Source organism: Aquarana catesbeiana, linkage group LG03 (assembly GCF_042186555.1).
Source record: "Aquarana catesbeiana isolate 2022-GZ linkage group LG03, ASM4218655v1, whole genome shotgun sequence".
In the NCBI taxonomy this organism is placed as follows: Eukaryota; Metazoa; Chordata; class Amphibia; order Anura; family Ranidae; genus Aquarana; species Aquarana catesbeiana.
The window spans coordinates 148908525-148931292 of NC_133326.1; the positions used below are offsets into that span (position 1 = coordinate 148908525).

The 22768-nt window shown below is 37.2% G+C and overlaps 1 protein-coding gene across 2 annotated transcripts in view; it reads right to left on the reverse strand.

The window, feature by feature from the left end:
* The window catches only part of PLXNA4 (plexin A4), a 1066226-nt gene that overhangs the window by 34042 nt on the left and 1009416 nt on the right, over nucleotides 1-22768 (reverse strand). For both annotated transcript variants that reach the window (XM_073619416.1, XM_073619417.1), the window contains 2 exons: nucleotides 9588-9778; nucleotides 6072-6241 (listed from right to left, as the gene is read on the reverse strand). In XM_073619416.1, the coding sequence (XP_073475517.1) occupies nucleotides 6072-6241; nucleotides 9588-9778 (361 nt within the window). The remainder of the gene's footprint in view (nucleotides 1-6071; nucleotides 6242-9587; nucleotides 9779-22768) is intronic.

The following is a 22768-nucleotide window of genomic DNA, read 5'->3' on the forward strand; positions in this document are numbered from 1 at the left end:
GAATAAAAGACAATAAAAATGCTCTGACTAGTTAAAGGTGGATCAAAGCTTGTATTAAACCTATATAGACCTCCAAAGGATCGCTGTTAGGCAGCAGAGCTTTGTAGGCATGTGGCAGAGTTCTTGTTGGAAGTGCAGCTGCCAGGCATCAGGCTGGAACATAAGCAACAGCAGCTTCCAGAAATAGCAAGATGGCTGTGGCTCCAAACAGCACTTCTTTCTACTGGGTGATGATGACAGGAAGTGGAGGGGGTAAGGAAGGGGGTGGCTACATGTTTCAGGGCAGACAAGAGCACCCCCTTATCATTGTCAAAGGTGGTTGTTCAGCGGTTCAGGTGCAATTCTGATATGATTGAGGGATTCGATTGTGAATGCCCTTTTGTTCAATGCGAATTCAGTACTGCTTCAATTTTCAGTCCACCTTCATATGCCAGAAATACATCCAGCCAAATGCCAGCAGAGCACTCTGCAGCCTCACGGTGATCCTTTGGAGGTCCATATGGGTTTATGACAAGCCTTGATCCACTTTTAACTAGTAAGTTAATTTTTGTTGTCTTTTTAATAAATTGCTACACCTAGATGGAGGCGCCCTCCTGTGTTTATTTTTTACATGTGCATTAGGATCTCAAGACCTAATCTGAGAGGAGCTGCTTCCACTTCATCTGGTGTTCCTTACCACTCTCCTGGCGCTCTCATGTGCCCTATTAAATGACAGCTGGGTCCTAGTCAGAGCAATATTCATTTTATTTAGTAAATGAATATGTTAATAATGGGTTGTGTCTAAAAGTAGAAAATGAAAGTGAAAAAAAAAATCTGGTATCTTTCTAGAAGCCAAAATGCATTTGTCAACATTTGAAAAGCTGCCTTTATTCGGTCGAGTCATGCAAAAGTGACATGCAATACACTATCTATAGAAACAGGAAATCACCTTATTTGAGGCAGATCAATTAACAGATGATTTGTGATTGGTAAGGGTTACTGCACTTTGCAAGGCATCAATGTTTTATCCACTGACTAATTCAATAGTCAACAATGTTGTCAAGTTAAAAAAAAAAGTATAATTTCTTAGGGTTCAACTACCTGAGTGATTTTAGCAGAGCTACTTAATTATTGAAAATTGTTAATTACTTATCTCTGTGTGTAATGCAATCAATGTAAAATGAATAGTAGCACAGAACAGCAACTGATTGCACATGGTGGGGCAATACTGCAATCATAGGCTATTAACTGCAGCTTTCTTCTAACGTCTAGCTCATCTTATGATGTTCATCTGCTTCTCAGGTTACGATCACTTTACAGCAGATCATGCGCATTTTTTTTTTCATTTATTAGCATGACCAGGAATCTCCTAATTTAGCAGCTAAATTTTTAGTAAACATCTAATGTAGGTTATGTCCATCCACTCTAACTTTATATACAAGTTAACCATCCAGCTATGTTTCACAATAACAATCCAGCCCTGTATTTATCCCCAATATAAATAATTTCAATGATGATTGCTCTTTACCCTCTACCGTACATATTTCTGGCAGTAGAACATTGGGAATGTGGGATTCATCCTGTCCCCTGTGACAATGAGCTGGTTCAGGACACCGCATTGACACATATACACAGCCTGGGCACCAATAAGTGTCTGACTAATGAAGCATTAGCATATTATTACCATTATCTGCGCTTTTAATCTCAAACTGATTGCAGCCACTCAGACTAAATGAGCAGGAGGTTTATTTAAAGGGGATGAGGGAGGGGAGAGAGGAAATGAAGAAATTATCTCCTTGCAATCAGATTAAATTAACTTTGAGTCACTTCTTATAGACCTTCACATCAATGAGTCTACAATACAGGCTTCAGTAAGCCCTTGATCATAGAGGAAAATACACTGTCATTCTCAATCACTAGCACTATGTGACGCAGCAAAATATAGATCTTGCATAACTGAATGTCAACTAATGAATCTTGAGCCTCCCCTAATACTGATATAAAACACTTGTTTAAAAAAACATATTTTATTACAGTTGTAACATGATTACATTCTTCCAGAAAACAGTACAAAACAACTATACAAAGTAAACTTTTAATAACACCTGTGCAGAGGAAAACAAGTAAAAATGTTAAAATTAACAGGAGAATGCACATTGCATTATGTTGAATCTGCAATCACATATATAACACAATCAGGGGATTTAAATAAAGTGGCTACAACACTCTTTAAAATTCCATTATGCCTCCAAATGTTGGGGAAGGCAGCATGCAAAGGCTGAAGACTGAGACTGAAGAGTCCATGCAGGCACTCTGTTCTAGTGTGGCTGTCACACAGATAGTGTAGTGGCTAGAGAGTTTTGTGGCAGGGTGGGCAGAGCCTGATGGGGATTCAGAGACAATAGTTGCCCATTAGGTCTGCTCCTCTTGTGAATGACAACAGGCAATCAGCAAATTGACAGCCAGATGGAGAGGACAAACCTAAAGGGGAATTAGTGTCTCAGCTTCCCTATCAGTCTATGCCAACTGTCAGCATCACTGGTTGCAAGGAAGCTATTGGCTATTCTTAACTGCCTCTAGTTTAGTCTTAATTACTTCTAGTTTCATTATCTATGAAATGGAGATTTTTTTTTTTTTTTAATTTGGTGCAGTAATAGTGCCATTTGTTAAATAGTGGCACTAGTAAAAACTACCTTAACCTCCCTGGCGGTATTCCCAAGTGTAGCTGGGGATTCATTTTCATTACCATTAGCAGTAACCCCGAGCCACACTCTGGATTGCATTGCAGAATCCTGCTCCAGGTAACTTACCTTGTCCCCAGGATCCTGCAATGTCCCCCCGCTGTGTCCTCCACCAGATACTCCGCCTGATGCTCTGTGTTATGAGCTCCATTCCCTGAGAGCGTCAAGATGCATGGCGGAGCCCAGTGGCAAATTCCCAAAAAGCACAAAAAACATAACACATACAATACACTTTAATCTGAAAGATTACATTACTGTATCAAATCATTTCACCTCCCTTTTGTCCCTAGTGTTTTGTCCAGTGCCCTGCCTGCACTTTAATATTATATATACTGTTCTTTCTGCCTGGAAACTTGAGAATGTCTATGGCATCCAAAAAATGTCCCTTTACGTCAAAAGCGGCTTTAGACCAGCTAGAAAACAGCGATAGTAAATTAAAGCACTTGCAGAAATGAGCGATAGTGATTTGTGGGGAAATTAATTTTATTATTATTATATATACATTTTTTATTATTTATAGTTATTAATTATATTATAATTTATGATTTTGTGTTTCAAACTTTTAAATACCCGGGATGTCTACTAGACTCTTGTTTGGACAGATTTAAGTGAGTTATTCCTAAGAATTACAGGCCTACAATATAAAATGGCAAATTTCTATGCAAAACAATGTACCGCTTTGAGATTAAAAAATCTGACATAATCATACCGCCAGGGAGTTTAATCTCAAACACATGTCGGTAAAGCTATCGAAACTGGCGGCATGGATTTTTGTAATCTGGCACAAGACCTTTTAAAGGGCCCTACTGTCAGAATAGTTTTACTGAATTCCTCTCCAATAAATCTTAGCAATTCCTAAATAATTAGCGTGTGCACTGTTGTATATCCACAGTGAAGTGTCAATATGTTCCGCAGCAGTAACACCCTTGCCTGCATGCAAGAAAATTATTTTACAGTCCAAATATGTGAATTACAACTATTTACATCAACAGTTTATTTATAGTGTTTGCATTTAGTGTATGTAAACATCAGAGATTACAATCTAGTCAGTGGTAGTATATTTTAAGGAGGATAATTTCATGAGTAAGTTCAGAACCTATAACTATTACATTTCTGATTAAAGTGAAAGGGGCTGCTGAAACTTTAAATAGTAACTCCACTTTTGTTGAGGGAAAAAAAACAATTCCTTCTTATAAGGATTTTAACAAACTTTGTTGTAAATTTCTGCCTGTTTCCGGCTCTGCAAAAAAAAAAAAAAACTGTTTGCTTTTCAATGTATTTTGGATACCAATTCTGAATGGGAGTGACCTTTTCATTAATGATCAGCTGATACACTTGCAGGGCTCTAATGAGAAACACTGCAGTGCCTGCATAACTTTAGAAGTGATTAACTCTTTAGGGACATCTTACCAAATGTTTGTTGCAGAAGATGCCTAAAATCTGACTTTTATCTTAGTGCAGTGAGCCAATCACACAAGCAGGATATTACATTTTTGGGAGCATCCAGCTGTGTACAGATTGCCTCCAGGTTTCCATATTGCATTGAATTTAACAGAAAATTACAGCAGCTGTAGAATGAAAAGGAAGGGTAATTTTCATTAACATTAAACAATGTCTTGTGTCGCAATTGTATATGCTATATTATTTTTTTATTTGCTATATTTTTTCCCATTAAAATGGAGTTACCCTTTGAGGGCTTTGTGGGTTGCAACTGCTCCCAAGATCTAAGATAGGATATGGGGGCCCAAGATGAAACTAGCCGTGAGGGTGGTCTTAAGACATATTTTCAGCATACAATGGGCACCCTTAGTTTTTTTTCTAACTGACTTTGTAACCCATTTCATTGACCAGTTATCCCAGTTAACAGTCCACTATTATGTGCCCATGGCTACCATGGACATGCCCTCTATAATTTGGAGGGGAGAAAATCCTTTTATTTATTTTGCAGTATAAGAACATAATCTACTACAGTGTAAAACATATCTTACTTTACTTTACTTACTATTATCTTTGGGTAGGGCAGAAGGTTCTTATTTTTTTGTAAAAATAGTTGTTAGTGCTCTTCAACCAAATTAATAATCTTTTCTAACCATGCAGGACACATGAACAGATTATTATATTCTACATACTTTGTTTAAATCAAGCATGTATTGTATCCACATGAACGAACAATTTTCTTTTAATGAAATCAGTGTTTCTTGGTGTTCAGACCGCAATGCAATAAGATACTGGCAAAAAAGGGTGTTTTATTATAAACATTGGTTCTATCACCCAAAAAGGAAAGTGTTGTTCCCCAAGGATTTATTCAATGTTAGGTTAAGGTATGGTTAAGAGTTAGGAGCTGTGGTAGGGTTTACTGGATTAATTGATTTAATTTGTGTTTAGGGTCTGTTTTAGGTGTGCTAAAAAAGAAAATGAAGCCTTCATGTGTATATTAGAGTTAGGTTAATGGTTAAGTTTAGATTAAGTACCAATGATTCATTTTCAGAGTTGTTAACAGTTACATTTAGGTGTTAAATATTACTTTTAAGGATTGGGTCAAGTTTTCAGTATAGGTTAGTTAAGTGTCTGGGTTAGCTTAAAGCAATGATGGAGAACCTTGGCACCCCAAATGTTTTGGAACTACATTTCTCATGATGCTTATGCACTCTGCAGTGTATTTGAGCATCATGGGAAATGTAGCTCCAAAACATCTGGGGTGCCAAGGTTCCCCATCACTGGCTTAAAGTATATTTCCAATTTTGCAGCCAAATTTGGGATAACGCCTACTTTACATTTGTTACATGTTCTTATTAACATACCATAACTTAAACAAATGCTGCTTACTTTTTACTTGCTGTTTTCTGAAAAGTCCAAAACTGAAGGCCTCCTCTGCTGTGCAGAGGGGAATAAGGTTTACCACAATTAGCCCTGTCTGTAAATTGCTGGTAGACCTCATTTTCAATTGAAAACTAGATTTGAACACTGTCTGTCCTAACAAAGTGTTAAAGATCTAGAAGCTGGGTTTCCTCATTGAAAACTTAGTTTGTTGCTCTTTGTCAGTGGAAATGCATTGATTTCCCATCTTTTCAAAATTTTCACAGTAGCTTGCAGTTTACCCAATGCCTACTGCAAACACCAATAAAATGTAAGAATAAAAAAAAAAAAAAAAAACCTTTAGTGATACAGTTTGAATGAAACGTATAACAAACATATAGTGGAGGGTTTCTCAAATTTGACTGCAAAAGTAGAACTACACTTTAAAAAGGGTCTTGTTTTCACGCTGAAAACTTTGCCAAATATCCTTAAAAATTTTATTACATTGGACAATAAAACACTGACTTTTTCTGTTGTCAAATCTTGAAAACCTACCAGTTGCTCTTCCAGGTGTGTCGAACATGGGGATCATGGATATTGTGCTTGTCTGCTTGCTCATCCAGAAAATCAAACATATATTTGATGGCTAAGGGTAGAGCACTACCTCGATGTGCTGTGCTGAATATAGTCTCAAACAAGTCATCCACAAATTTCTGTAATGTGCCCTGCATCAAAAAACAAAAACACTGTTAACATATTATCAAATATTGATCACAGCAGTCAACTATTTCAGATACTAAAAACCAAGCAAATGTTAATTGATATTATCCTTTTCTTAGTTATATATGCCAAAATAAAACAGTAATAATAAGTAAACAGTAAATTGACAATGTATAGTGAACACTGGATGGACAGTGTTACTTAAGATATAGAACTTAGAGCCCTGATTCAAGTGCCACTACAGGTATCAAAAGGGCTCATCCTGGCCCTAGCAAGAATACACTGAAACTAACAAATGGAACGTCATGCTCCAGAAGATCCAGCCAAAATACATGGAAGTAAAATGTGGCTTCAGCCCTGTGGGTGGGGGCAAAACACATCAGAGGGGTGTGACCTGGGGGGAGGCTGGGCTGAAACTGCTTCTTACTTCCATGTATTTTGGCTGGATGTTCTGGAGTGTGGCGTCCCATTTGTTTGATTTAGTGCACTGGATGGACAATGTACAGTATTGCAGAATCATAGGATCACAAAATTACCATTAAAAGGCTTTGCATTGTGGTAGGAGATCAAAAGCCTTAGATGAAAAAAAAAAAAACATGGGAGAAAATACTAACTGCATATTGACCAAGACTTGGTCTTCATGGCACGACTGCTCATCCCTGACTCTGCTGCACGTGTCTACATCAACATTCTACAAATTTAACAAATTGCTGCATCTGTTGTGGAATGTGTTTCTGCCGAGCTACTAACAACTTTGATAACATTAACACTGTGACTGACTTAGCAAGTAAGGTTTCAAAAGGAAAAAGTTAGATATACACAAGGTCACTAAAATCACGTTTATGGAGAATTTTGTAGAGCATATTATTCTCCCAAATTAATTCAATATTGTGGGTAAATATATTGCTGTAGTGTATATATTATCCTCAGAATCAAGGTACTAAATACTTTAGAAGTGGTGGGAAATGCACAATGAGCTGCCAACCCAGAACTGACTTTGCCTAATAACACACTCTTCTTGGTAGATATCACCTCTCTGCCTCCAGCCTGCCCATTGGACAATTAATCAGCACCATTACCTGTTCAAGGAACAGGGGGGTTACCCAGGTAGCGGTTAAGCTGATTCAGGTAGCAATAATGCTAAGCAGAAAAGTAACAGCGTAGTCTTTTAGCCAAGCATATGTGTGTAGATCAGAAATACAAATCCTTAGGTAAACAGTAAACAAATGCATGCTGAAAATGTTTATTTTGCCATTTGCCTATAATTTCACTTTACCCTCTTTGCGCTGGCACCTTCAGGCCCTTTCAAAGGTTTAAGACACCTGGAGATGGGGCAGGGCTTAAGATCACGTGACCACCGTGATTGGTTGCCACGGCAGTCATGTGATCTGAAAACTCCTGATTGCTTTAGTGCAGTAAAACAAACAAATAGGAGCCATACTCCAGAAGATCCAGCCAAAATACATGGTAGTAAGATACAGCCTCACCCCGGCTCCTCCCAGACCATGTCTCTCCGATGTGTTTTGTCCCCATTTATAGGACTGAAGCCTCATTTTAATTCCATGTATTTTGGCTGAATCGTCTGGAGTGTGACATCCTATTTGTTTGTTTCAGTGCTCTCTCGCTAGGGCTGGTGTAAGCCCTTTTAATGTCTGTAGTGTCACTTCAATCAGCGCTCTAAGTTCTATTTCTTAAGTCCATCCAGTGTTCACGATATGTTGTCCATTTACTGTTCACTTATTATTATGGTTTTAATTTTGGAATATATAACTTAGAAAAAGATAATACAGCATGCTCTCAGGAAAAGCTGTATTGACGGCAGTTCACGCAAATATGCAGCCTCTCGGCGCCAAGAACCAGGCACAGAGAGGCTGCATATTTGCACGCAGCCATGGCCAAGGGACTAAATAAGCAGCAGTGATTTGTGATTTTATAACACATTTCTACAAAAATGTACATGTACAAGACTAAGCCATTATTCCATTTTAAATATATTTAGAAATGTACTGTATGTTATGGAGTGACAAAAAAAACCTAAAATGAAGTTATGTGTTAAACAAAAAAATGTAATCAAACCGTTTTATGAAGATGAAAAATAATCTGAGCATAGTGAGGGAATGAATTTAATCAAAGCTGGATTTTGACAACACCTGCTTGTGTTATGCAAGTTTTAGGGAAATGAATATTCTAGTTCTGAAAACACCTGCACTTAGTGAATTCCGTTTGCATAGAGTTCAGCAAGCAGCATGCATAACAGTATTTTTTTTTAATACACTAGGAAATGTTTTTTAGGATTGCATTTTATAAGAAATTTTGTTCTTCAAAATTATACCTAAACCATGGAATATACAGTTCCAGGAAAACAGGTAAATACACAGTTGAAATACATACATGAATAGTATTACCTGTCACAGGATTCTTAATTTCACTCAGCAAGTCTAGTGATTCTTATGCCGCGTACACCCGGCCAGACTTCCCAAAAGAAAAAGTCTGATGGGAGCCTCCGGTCGGACATTCCAATCGTGTGTATGCCCCATCGGACTTTTTCTGTTGGCATTTCCGATCATTTTTTATTCGTCCTTGTATTATTTCTTTTAAATATTTTTTAGCATCTATAAACATTCCTTAAATTAATGGCTAGCAAAGTCATTATGGGTTTCAACTCCACACAGCCATCAAACCATCACAACATGGTTTGATGGCAACAAACATTCTAACATACAACTATAGAGTGGGGATGGAAAAGGGAAGTAGAATGTACACCAGGCTGTCTGCAAATTAAAGATCTCTTGATACTACTGTGGCAACAAAACTGGGTGCCTGCCAAGGTCCGCAACCTGGGAAATCCATGCAACAAAGAGAAAAAGTGGCACATTCAGAGATGAAGAAAAATGTGTTGGTTTATTGGAGAATCAAAGGTTAAAAAACATGACACACGAGGGATCCACACTGTTCAGCAGACGCGTTTCACACAAAGTGCTTAATCATTGGGGATGACTTACTAAAACTGGAGAATGCTAAATTTGGGGGCAGTTGTGTGTGGTAGCCAATCAGCTACAAACTTCAGCTTGTTTAATTTTTTTATATTTGTAATTGAGGTGGTCATACTTATGACATTTGCACTTTTAGAATTTGTGAAGTTTTTAAACCTATCATTTTGATATATTTTCATTTTTGGTTAAACAAAATGTTGCATTATTATACATACTTTCAGCTTGGATATGTACTTATATATACTGTTTCAGTGTCCCTTTTGTTACAATGTATTATTTTTTTGTTTGTTTATTCTGTTTAATACAAAAAAGCCACATAAGCATTGCCTACGAATAAACTCCTGTATTTAAGACATACCTTAGTAGCTAGTAATCTTGTTAAATAGATTTCTGACACCATTTTACTTCCCCTGTCCCCTTCTTTCTGGTCTCCATGTTCATGGTTCTTCACTAAGTGCCACACTTTGACTCCACTTTCTAAGTCTGGTGTTATCATGGGTGTGCGAGAACGAAGACTGTCTGGACTTCCAGTGTATTTGATCATATTTTCTGTAATAAACAATAACAGATATAACTTTAAAACGGGATTCAAAATTCATTTTGAAATATAGAGTTTGTCTGAGCTTATTTATGGAGGCAGCGCAAACAACAAGGACGACACACAAAGTGCATTAAACTGCTACAGATAGATTACAATTTGCTGTATTCTAAACAGTTGTAGGCTGTAATTTTTAGCCTGTGGGTTAGAATACTTTACACACTGGTCTCTGTCTTAAATAAGCCACCTGTGTATTTGCTGACCAATTAGAGTTGATTGACTAAACCTGGAAAGTGCAAAATTTCATGGAGCTGTGCATGGTAGCCAATCAGCTTCTAATATCAGCTTGTTCAGTTAAGCTTTGGCAAAAAAATACAACCTGGAAGCTGACTTGTTTTTACGCAGAGCTGCACCAGATGTTGCACTCTCCAGTTTTAGTAGTTGTGTATTTCCCAGCAACCAGAATGCCTACATTTAGTTGGCTTATTCAGTCAGGCAGTATTAAGTTTAGTAGTTATAACCCATAATAATAGAATATACACATTTAAAAAAGTCTAAAAAAGACAGCTTCACATAAAAATCACAGCGCAGGGTTTGACAGATTGACATAAAGTGGGGTTCCACCCCATTTAGCAACCACGGCCCCACTGGTAGCTGATCCCTGTGCCATTACGTTTTGGGTATATTTTTTTTTTCCTTTTGTTTAAATACCTTTTTTCTTTACAAATTCTCTCACTTCTGGCCCACCTCTCCGCGAGGTAAGCAATTCCACTCCAGGAGATATCAGTGTCACCAATCCCAACGCGCATCCTCCGCTTCTGGCATTGCGTTATTTCAAAACCAGAAATGATGTGATGCCAGGCAGAGTTAGGTACCATTTTTTAACTGCAGACTCTTTTGTCATTATACTGGGTTCCGAGTGGCGGTGGAGATGGAATCCTTTGCGCCGGTTGCATGAGTGGCAGAAGCAGGAACAGTAAACTTAGGTGGTTCTGAAAATGAATGTTGCACAGCTCTATGATGGGGGCAAAGACTGTGGCACAGCACTATGGCAATCTGTCATGAAGAAACTAGGCAGGCGCGAGATCAGGAGGTGCATGCTGGGTAGCCAGTTGCACCTAATCCCAGAAATAAGCACAAGCGGTCTTCAGATGCCCAAAATCTCGATGGCCCCTGCCTGCTTCTGAGATCGAGTAATATTTTATTGATCTCTAAGAAAGAAGCAGGAAGACATTACTAACATTATGCAAATATTATACTAGAAGTTGTAACAATTCAGGGGAGAGGGGCTTTAAAAAAAATGGTTATGGGGACTGGAGCTCCGCTTTAAGCTTTTAAAAGCATTTGTCAGTAATGTTCATGCAGTATCCTAAAAGAATATCCATAAAATACACAAACTTAAGGGTGATCTCAAAGTGACTTACACAAGGACACTTATTCCTCACTGATGCTCAATTCCATGATCTAAAAATCTGCAGATCAATAGCAATTCTAAAGCGGAACAATCAATCCCCATCTTATTCCATGAAAATAAGATGAAATTCTCATTTACACATTTGTTTATGAAAGCCAGATTGTAATAGAGCTCTGGCTTCAAGCTATCTATTCTGGTTATGCTCATAAGGAATAAAGCATGATAAAGTGAAATGATTAACTGGAAGGTAAGTAAAGTCAGTGTTTATTGGAGCCAGAAGATCAGACGGTATATATTACATCTTTCTTAATCAATCTTGAGGACAAGGAGGCATAGAGATGTATTAGTTCATAGATTAGAATTTGTTGCTTCAGCAGTATAGGCAGAGGTTGAACAATTTAATTTAAAGAGGGTAGATATCAATGCTGCCCATCTATCAAAAACTACAGAACTAAATATTTATGTATCAACAAACATAAAAAATACATTGTCCACTATGTGAAAGAGCTACTCATAGTGTAAATGATAGAAAATGTATCCAAAGTAAGGAAAATTAGCTTTTAGCTGTCATTAAATGAGGTGTTAGCATTGAAAGATTTTCCCTCACTTCCTGTTCCAGTTAGCAACAGTAATATTTTCCACTTCTCATCACTCTCTCTCTCAGTGACAAATGACACCAGGACAAACAGAGAAGGTGAATCTTCAGTGGGTGCAAAGATAGCAAAAAACCCTGAAAGATGTTCTAACTTTTCATTATTCTTTCCAAAACTAAGCTGTCAAAACGTTTACTGTTGCTAATCTATAACCGGTGTAAATCCTCCAATACTTTAAATGTTATTAAATGTCTTTTACATACACAAAGTCTTGTATGCTTCATAGTAACATTATGCAAGGGACTTTTCTCTTCCTCTGATTAAAGAATCTTACAAAAGATGGGGTGGATTTATTATGGCAAATAGTCTGTTCACTGTGTATAGGAATTTTCCTTCAGCCTAGTGAAAGTGGTGAAAAATCACTTTTGCAAAGAATATGCAATCTTTTGCTAGGAAAATGAGAAAAAAAATAGAATTTTTGCTTGCAAAAAATTAGATGATGGAAGTCAGCAGAACTTCACTTCATTCACTAAGCTGAGGGAATATTCTCTTGCAAAGTGAACAGCCTTTTTGCCTTTGCAAAATGTACCTCTATGATGATCATCCCTGAAATGAATGTACTAAGAAGTGGAATATTTTATGGATTAATCCCAACATTGAGCATGATGTGTAGTAACCTCTAGCAACCAATCAGAATTGCTGCCTGATCTGCTACACTAAACTAAGTTTAGCTGCTATTTATTGTAAGTTTACAGCAAGTGGAGAGCGAAATTGCATGCAGGTGGGCCCAAGGAAAATTTTTGCCCAGGGTCCAATCAATATTAAAGATGGCCCTGGGTGGCTGATGTGGGTAGGTAGCCTATCCTCCTCCTCACTAGTCTCTTGTTAACTGTTGCTGGACTGGGCTGTCTCTTGCTGGACTGGACTGTCTCTTGCTGGACTAGGTGGTTTTAGGGGGGCAGTTCTAGGGGCGTGACATAGGAGGGGGTGGTTCTATGGGGCGGGTATGGGCATGACCTAGCAGTGGGGGTGAGTTCCTGCACCTTTTTTCTGAGAAAAAAAACCCTGTTCACAACTAATAGTCATCAAAGTACTCACAAAACTTGTGTTACAATTTTTGCAAACTGGTTAACTCACACAACAAAAGTTTCATGCAATTAACAATTTTTAAGAAGTGGTGACCAAAGCCAGAAAAACCAGAGCAAGATAGAAGAACATTATACAGCAATATAAGAGTGGGAGTCTGTACACAATAAAATATATAAATCAAGAGTAAAAGGATGATAAAAAAACAATCGATCTTCTAATATATTATTAACGTGATGAGCTTCCTCTTCAGAATCTAGCGCAGAATATGACATGAGTACAAAAGCAAAAAGCACATTTAAATAGAGAAAGAAGAAAGTGTGAGAACCATTTGTTGTATGGATAACAGATATGATCGTTTGAAATGATACTGTATCATTATTATTCCCAATTCAACACGCATAGAATAGCTTCATTTAACAGCTACCTGTCACCTTCCTGACAAGAGACATTTGACTGCGAGAGCTTGTCAAATCTATTACCACTTTACTTGGTATTGTAGTTTCCTTGTCTGACTCACACGCTGGTTATTAGTTTTTACTCTTATTCTAAACCAAGCCACACAAAGCATACAGCAAATAGATCAGCATGAGATACAATTTTGTGTGGGAGCCGCCACTCACAAGATACTTCTTTTATAGTGCTCCATTTTGTTTACTTAGAGTCTCTGCAGAAAATGTACTGAATGAAAACAGAATGGTACTTTGTGGCAGAAAGAGCTGTGAAAAAAGCTTTATGAAACAGAAGTGTAAAGAGGAACTCCAGGTTGCTATCTTCATTAGCAATAAAATACATATCCTGTATGTGAATTTTTTTATTACCAGCTAGAATATTTCTTATTCTGTTCAACTACTCTTGTGATTCTTACAACCCCAACACATGTTAATACACTATCCAATATTGCTTTTTTACAGCTTTTCCTATTGACTCAGTGGAAAGTAGTATAATTAAGTTTAATTATACTATTAAGTAGTATAAAGTAGTAGTAGTATTAAATAGTATAATCCTGATGTTGTGGTCCTCTTTGTAACCTTCTCTTCCACCAGCACAGCAGGGATCTCTGAGAAAATGTATAAAAGTTTGATTAAATGATCACATCACAGCATAAGATAGTGACATTTTGGGGAGCCTACAGTTCCTTTGTGTACCAGCCTAGCTCCTATTTGAGGATCCAGGATGAAACCTTATTTGGTTGCCTGGCATCAGGGAAGCGGATGCTGCAGGTCTGAATTGAATCCCCATTGGCTGAATCTTCATCTGGGTAGCACATTCGTCTTTTTGTGATTGGTGGACGGTACTTTAAAAATCACTTTATTTCACACTGCACTTATATGCACTTATATGTTATATGATTTAAGAAGGAGTCCCGTGCTGCCCCAAAACGTTGCTACCTTATGTTGTGATGTGATCATCTAATAATACTTTGGGATATTTTCTCATCCCTGGTGTGCTGGTAACATATCACGTCCAAGGGTCGACCAGAAGCGACGCGGATCCAGGTAGTGCAATGAGACGCAGCTTGCAATCTTATCACATGGTCAGAGCCTGATCTTATGCATGATAAGCGGTTTTTTAATGCATTCTTGTGAGTGTTATTTTAAGGAGCATTTTTATAAAATAAAGAGTTTGCTATGAGGATCGGTTTTGTAATCTTTGTATTGGTTTTAGTGGAGATTTCTAACCAGAGGTAAAACCAACATTGTGATTGGAAAATTGAGTTTGTTGAGCCAATCAATATAATGAAAGGCAAAAATTTGAGGTGCATGAGGTGTAAAGAGGGAGTGCGGCTCACTTAACTGGTGGTGATTCCAACTATTCAAGTGGATGTCAAGCAGTTGGTTATGGACTCTTAACCATTCAGTTGATGATATTATATTTATGGACTTAGTAATGACACATTTTTGTCACCAGGTGGTGGAGGTGTAGTCATATTCCTTCAAAATGTTGTAGAGCACTGCTGAAGTAATTGCTGCAATTTGCTCTGTTTTTATTTTGCTTATTATATATTTTATAAGGCAGCTGCCTACCATATTAATATTGCTTAGATATTCACCTTATCCTTAAGTTATCCATTGCCAATTTGCTCCCATATGGAGACACTCAAATATAAGAGTTAGGACCACACTTTACAGGGGGGGTCTTGATGAGGCAGTGAGGCTTCAACATACACCAATCAGCCATAACATTATGATCACTGACAGGTAAAATGAATAACATTGATTATCTCATTACAATGGCATCTGAGAGTGGGTGGGATATATTAGGCAGTAGATGACCATGTTGTCCCTAAAGTCGATGCTGAAAGCAGTAAAAGATGGGCAAGCAAAAGGATTTGAGGAACTTTGCAAGGGCCAAATTGTAATGGTTAGATGACTAGGTCAGAGCATCTCCAAAACTGTAGCTCTTGTTGTATGTTTCCAGTCTGCAGTGGTCAGGATCTATCAATAGTGATCTAAGGAAGCCAAACTAGTAAACCTTTAACAGGGTCATGGGAGGCTAAGGCTCATTGATGCACATGGGGTGCAAGCATGGTACATGTAGTCTGATACAATAGAAGAGCTACTATAACTCAAATAGTTGAAAAAGTTAATGCTTGTTCTGAAAAAAAGGCGTCAGAATAAACAGTGCATCACAGTTTGTTGTGTATGGGGCTGGCTAACTGCAGACTGGTCAGACTGCCCTTGCTGACCCATATCAACAATCAAAAGCACTTCACAATGGGCATGTGAGCATCAAAACTAAACCACAGAGCGAAAGAAGAAGGTTGGCTGGTCTGATTAGTTCAAGAATGGTTTGAGGAACACAACAATTAGGAAGAATCCAAATTCTCCAGATCTCAATCCAACAGAGCATCTGTGGGATATGCCAGATACCACAGCATACATTCTGAGGTCTAGTGGAGTCCGTGCCTCGATGGGTTATGATGGGTGGTCATAATAAAGTGGTTATGATTAAGCACTGAGACAAGAGTGAAAGGCGTTAAACTGTGTAGTTTGGATTTTTAGTAATAAAGGTGGTTTGATTACTAGAGTGCAGCCATGTGGATTTTCCCTCTCTTGTCTTGGTGGTCATAATGTTATGGCTAACCGGTGTATATTTATAAATGTGTTCTGTTTTAATGCAAATTCTCAGACAGTGATTTTTTTTTTGCAGGCTAGCTGGTAAGGTGATGTGAAAACTTTTGTTTGTTTTGACTGTACAAAGCCCTTCCGTGTGCACCTTGCTTCAAAGGCTGGTTATAAATCAAGGTGGATGCCATTTTGTAGCTTCCCTATCCAAAATGTAATAAAAAACAGGTTTATAATTACTTTATTATCTGCATGCATTATAACTGCCTAGATTTCTAAATATGCATTTCAGATTTTCCGTATGTATATAGAAAAAAATCAAACATTTACAATTTCACTCACTTTGAATCTCCTGATTCAATCATAACTATCAGATTCTTTTTGTAAATACTGCCAATTATGTGTTTCATTAAAAATATTCTTGCACCAAATGTATAATTTAATGATTTCCTGGAGAGTAGTAATCATTCCTTGAATTCTTCATAAATATGGCACTTGAGATTTTAACTGAAATAAATTATAAAACCTCAACATTTTAACACTTCTATAGAATCTTCTAATTTCCAATCCAAAGAGTAATAATAAAACATAAAGACCTTTTTAATGTAATAGATGTATTCACATACTGTACAGTAAGTCTAGAGGCAGAGAGGTCATTAAACCAGAAACTGGGGGATGTACCATTGCAGTATTTCTAGCAATGCTCCAATGAATGAAATTAATACTGCTAATTACACTCCTGTAAAGTTTAACCATGTTTAATGATGTATTTTATATGGTTATTAACACGCAGCAGCAATACTGATGATTCTTACATTGTCCTAAAGAGCACTGTTAATGCTTCCTGGTCTTCATTATAATTACCAGGTAAGTGTCATGTTCATTTAGACACCGACTGCTGTATACGGAAATTAATGATTATTTCTCATCCTCCAACTTTTTTCCTAATTTGGCAATAACAAGGAATGTAAGGGGAAAATATATTTGAAAAGGTCACAGTGTCTTTCATTAATTGCAGTAACACTTCAGAAATTAATATTAATGAGACTTCTTGGCTCATTCGCATCAGTGGATGGTGCTCCCTAGGAGATTAAGTGACTGCAGTATTTCTGTTATCTGGAGTGGGGGAACTGCATTTATCCATGTTCATAGAGATGTGAAAACAATAAACTGCATGTTGCTAACCCCACACGGTTATAAATAAGATGATGCCAGACCCAAATTTGTAATTAACGTAGGCATAAAAAGGTGACTTGAGAATATTTCAAGTTCCATCAATTTTTTAAGGCAAGTCAACTAAACGTCACAATATAAACATGTTTCTCTGACAGTTGAAAGCAAATTTGTTAGCCAATACTTTTAAAAATATTTTATCATCATACAGCTTACAAATATTTAGACACGTTATAGAGTTAACCAAATGTTCAAATTACTGGGTGGAAACCTTCTTCATGTAGCTGTATGAAAGTCAAAGATGGTGCTGCTTTTATGCCTGTTGGTTACATATCTGAGAACAGCTATAGGGAAGGTCTTTGCCAGCTACCACACAAAGATGTAAGGCTCGTTCTGCTACTTAACCATATTACTTTTTTGAACGGCTAATCTTAGGAGGTGAGAAACGCATTGCCTCTACTGCCCCTCAAGCATAATCACACGTAGAATGAGGCTGGGTTCATATATGGTGTAGTAAATATGCTTGTAGTTTTGCTAATTTTTTACAGCGTTTTTCTTTTGTAATTTTTTTGTGTTGAGAAGAACATGCATTTCGTTGTCCAAAATCCAAAATAAACTAGTGCAGCGCAACCAATCAGTGTACATGTGACAATTAATTTATTGTGAAAGTCCATCAATCCTTAATTAGGACTATATTGTGACATTTTCAGTCTCTATAGTAAATAAAATGATAATCAAAAAATAAATAAATAAATGTTCAGTGCTCCCCAAAATGGCGACCTTCTATTTCTTTCTTTCATCCAGTGATCAGTGCACCTCCACCCACCAGGTGAAAAACCTGCTCACCTTAAGCAAGTCACAACAAGCTCATCTATGTTAATCATTAGAACCAGCTCAGATGGTCACCTCTCTTCCCTCTTGCACAGATCCCATTTGATCTCCAATTTCCTTGTCAAAAGAAGTTTATTGAGTATACAATGTTATAAAGATACATAAAGTAAGTTTACAAGGATCTATAAAGTAAGCTCATTGTTTTACAGTAGGGTTTATATAGGTAAATATCATGAAATTTCAAATATTAAACATTGGGTTCACGTAAACCTAAATTAAAGATATATATCATTTCCTTAGTTACTTTTGTAGGTATTTAAATGATTTATACCTACTATACATATGGTTTACAAGTAGAGTGTATATAGGTCAAATAAATTCTGATAATGAGCTTTAATCGTAAGGTGGAGAAAAGTAAAGAGAAAGAAGAAAAAGGGTTGAAAGGTAGAGGTATGGTCCACAAGGTTGTCCCGCTCATCAGTTTATTATTCTTTTTAGTTCTCTTTGAAGCCTTAGAATGGGTGTCTCTGTAAGTCATTTAATCTATTACCATGGCAACAGGACAGAGTCATTGAAGTTTGACAGGAACTGTTGTTTTATCCAAGGATGCCAAAGTTTTTCAAATTTTGGAATTTGATTTTGATCGATGGCTACCATCTTAGCATGGGACATTGTATTATTCATTCTGTGAATTGTTTCTGCTAGTACCAATGTAGGAGATTTCCATGCCTTGGCCACTGTTTGTTTTGCAGCCGTTATTAGTTGGATCATAAGTTTGAATTGAGAGAGTGTTAACCATTCCGGTTTTAGATTAAGTAAAGTTAAATATGGATCTGGTTGTATTATTTTTTTAAATATTTTAGATGCAATCACGAAGACTTCCTTCCAGAAGGTTTGGATTACTGGGCACGTCCACCATAGGTGTAAATATGTGCCTATTTCTGGGCATCCTCGAAAACAAAGAGCTGAGGTATTAGGTGAATATTTTGCCACTCTAGCGGGTACAAGGTACCAGCGAGTTAGGACTTTATAATTTGTCTCCAGTGCTAAGATGTTGGGTGAAGATGACTTAGATGTGAGCCATATGTTAGGCCAGTCCATGTCTTCTAAAGTTCGTCCCAGGTCCTCCTCCCACCTCTGAACGTAAGAGGGTCTATTAAGATTTGGTACTCCATATAATTGATTATAAAGTGATGAAATTGTACCTTTAGCAAATGGATCTTTTGTACAGATTGATTCAAAAATGGATAATTGGGATAATGGTGTATCCCCCTTTAGGAACGGTGTATAGAAATTTTTGATTTGGAGATATCTAAATATCTCAGAGTTTGGTAGATCATATTTTTCTCTAAGCGATGGGAATGAAAGGAATGATTTAGATGCTATGAAGTCATTTAGTGTCTGAATGCCTGATGTTGTCCAAGCTTTAAAAGAATTTGGGTAGATCCATGCCGGATAAAAGGCCGGATTTCTGATAAAAGAAAGGAGAGGATTGTGTGGAGATTGTAACTGATATTTGGTTTTTAGTTTATCCCAGAGAGATAAGAAGTGTTTAGTTATGGGATTATGAATTTTAAAGCGGTCTTTAGGATCAAGCCATAATAAATTTGATATTAATAGAGGGTCATTTTCTGAAGCCTCTATAAATACCCATAATGGGATTTCCTGTTTTGCATGGTATTTGGACAGACTGGCCAAATGTGCCGCTCTGTAGTAGTTAGTAAAATTAGGGTATCCCAGGCCTCCTTTGTTTTTGGGAAGATGTAGTGTGTGTATAGGTATACGTGGTTTAGAAGAGCCCCATATAAACGAAGTTGCTCTTTTTTGTACTATTCTCAAAAAATAGGAAGGAATTGGAACAGGGAGGACTCTGAATAGATAAAGCAATTTGGGTAGAATAGTCATTTTGATTGCATTAATCTTCCCCATCCAGGATAAAGGGAGTTGCGACCATTGTTTTATTAGATTTGTGATCTGTCTTAATACAGGAGGATAATTGGTTGAGAATAAGTCAGAATGAGAGGCTGTTAAATGAATTCCAAGATATGGGATTGATTTTTCTGCCCATGTGAATGGGAGTGCAGTCCTAGCCGGGATCAATTCCACGTTTGTGAGTGAAATATTAAGCACTAGGCATTTCTTAGGATTAATCATAAGGCCGGATAGGGCTGCAAATCCATCAAGAGCTGGTATTAAGTTAGGACCAGAGACCTGTGGTGATGATAGAAAAAGTAATATATCGTCTGCAAATATACATAATTTGTGTGTAATACCTCCTACTTCAATGCCAGTTATAGTTTGGTTTGTTCTGATATATTGGGCCATGGGTTCGAGTATAAGGGCAAATAATAAGGGAGATAATGGGCAACCCTGTCGGGTACCTCTTTCGATATTAAAGGCTTCAGATTTGTATCCAGCATATTTTATATAGGCTTTGGGTTTATTATATAATGCTTTGATCCATGTTAAAAAGTGGGGTCCAAAACCCCATTTTTGTAATGAATATTGCATATATTGCCAGGATACTGTGTCAAATGCCCTCTTAATATCGAGAGATAGAAAACATAAAGGGATTTTCCGTTTTTTAGCAATATGTGCCAATAACACTGCCCTGCGTATATTATCGCCTGCCTGTCTATTTGGCATGAAGCCTACTTGATCTCTATGTATTAATTTTCCTATAATGCTATTGAGGCGTTTTGCTATTATTTTTGCTAATAATTTAATATCGAGGTTTAACAGAGAGATAGGCCGATAATTCACACAGGAAGTATCATCAGAAAGGGGTTTTGGGATCATACAAACAATTGTATGAATGTCCATCTAGAAGTTTGTTAAAAGTTTCAGTGAGAATGGGAGAGAGTATTTCTGAGAATGTTTTATAGTATAAAGCCGAGTAGCCGTCTGGGCCTGGTCTTTTGTTAAGTTTTAGGTCTTTTATGGCGTTAGCAACTTCATCTATAGTTATAGGCTCATCCAAACTGCTTTTTTGATTCTGAGATAACTCAGGTAAGGTTATTTTTGAGAAGAAGGATTCAGCCTCTGTAGGATTAAATTCATTGTTTGTCTTGTATAAAGTTGCGAGATGTGAGTGAAATTTATGGACTATTTTAACTGGATTACAAGTGTAAACATTTTTTGATAATTTCAAACGTATTGGTTTGAAAGATTTGTTAGTTGAATTTAATGCCCGAGCCAAATATGTGCCTGGTTTGTTTGTATTCATGTAGAAATTGTGTTTGGGGCGTTTGAGGGATTTATCAACTGACTCAGTGAGAAATAGATCGTATTCCAATCTAGATTTTTCCAGATGAGATTTTGTACTCTGAGATGGATTATCTTGAAATGATATGTAGGCTGCATTAAAATTGAGTTCTAGTTTTTTTGCTAGATTTTTGCGTTCCCGTTTAAATAGTGCCATTTGTCTTTGTATTGTACCACGCAAGACAGGCTTATGAGCTTCCCACAGTGTTATTGGGGAGATGTCTGTTGTATTATTAATTGATATGTATTCCTTTAAATCTTGTTCAATGGCCATCTGATGTAGTGGGTGTTTGAGCATTATGTCCGGTAAGTACCACGTTGGGTCATGCGCTTTTGGTATGGCTGAGGCTATAGTAGTGTATACTGCATTATGGTCAGACCACGGAATCGGAATTATATCTGATGCAATCATTTCTGGTATCATTCCTATTGTTAGAAAAATATGATCTATTCTGGTGAAGGTTTGATGAGGGTGCGAGAAATAAGTGAATTTCTTTTTCATTGGGTTACTTTCTCTCCATGAATCTACCAGATTGTATTTGGAAAGAAGTTGAGAAAAAGGTAATCTAGAGGTTATTTTGGATGGTGTAAAAGGTGATTTATCTAGAAATGGGAGGAGGACCTGGTTCGAATCCCCACACATTATCACTGTTCCTATTTTGTGTGTATTAATCACTTGTAATATATGTGAGAGGAATGGTGTAGGTTGTTTGTTAGGAGCGTAGTAGGAAATCACCGTGATTGCTGTATCCATTATATAACCCATGAGTATCAGGTATCTACCTTCTGGGTCTTTAATTTCTGATGATAAGGTGAATGGTGTGGATCGGTGAAATGCAATTAGAGTTCCCCTTTGCTTGGTACAGGCAGAAGCCGTGTAAATTTGTTGATAAAAAGGAGAAATATATTTTGGAGTAGAATCTTTGGTGAAGTGTGTTTCTTGGAGGCATACTATGTGAGCCTTCTTGTTATGGAAAGTACGGAAGGCTTTGGTCCTTTTTTGAGGGACATTTATTCCCTGAACATTCAGGGAAAGTATATTCAGTGGTGCCATGGCAATAGATCAAATAGTTTTGACTTACTTTTTGTTATGCAGAGCTGACTGCGCAGATCAACCTGTGTGGACTGAAGAGATGAATAGATAGAAAAGAAACCAGTGAATTCTGGAGTAAAGAGTAAACAAAAAACATATGATATTAGATGATAGATTGTATAAATTATTTTTTGCAAGTAATCACAATTTACCCGTGAAAGAGAATAAATATCTCTCTGAGGGGAATAAGTGCCTTCGTCACACTCCCACATAATATGGTTGGGAGAATGAGGAGGGCTAATGGGGGTACACGGATCTTCCGCTTACAGGAGAGAAGTGCTATGTCAAAAGACATCAAAATGATGTTTCATTAGTTGGAGTGCAGAATATAGTTTTTGTTGAAATTATTTATTCCAGGGTGGTTGTATATGGTTAGTCTTGCCCTAGGCTAAATAATTCAGTTAGAAAGGTACTGTTAATAACTTTGGTATTGATGAAGATAGTTTGAATTATTTGGGGATTTTAACCCTTTTAGAGTA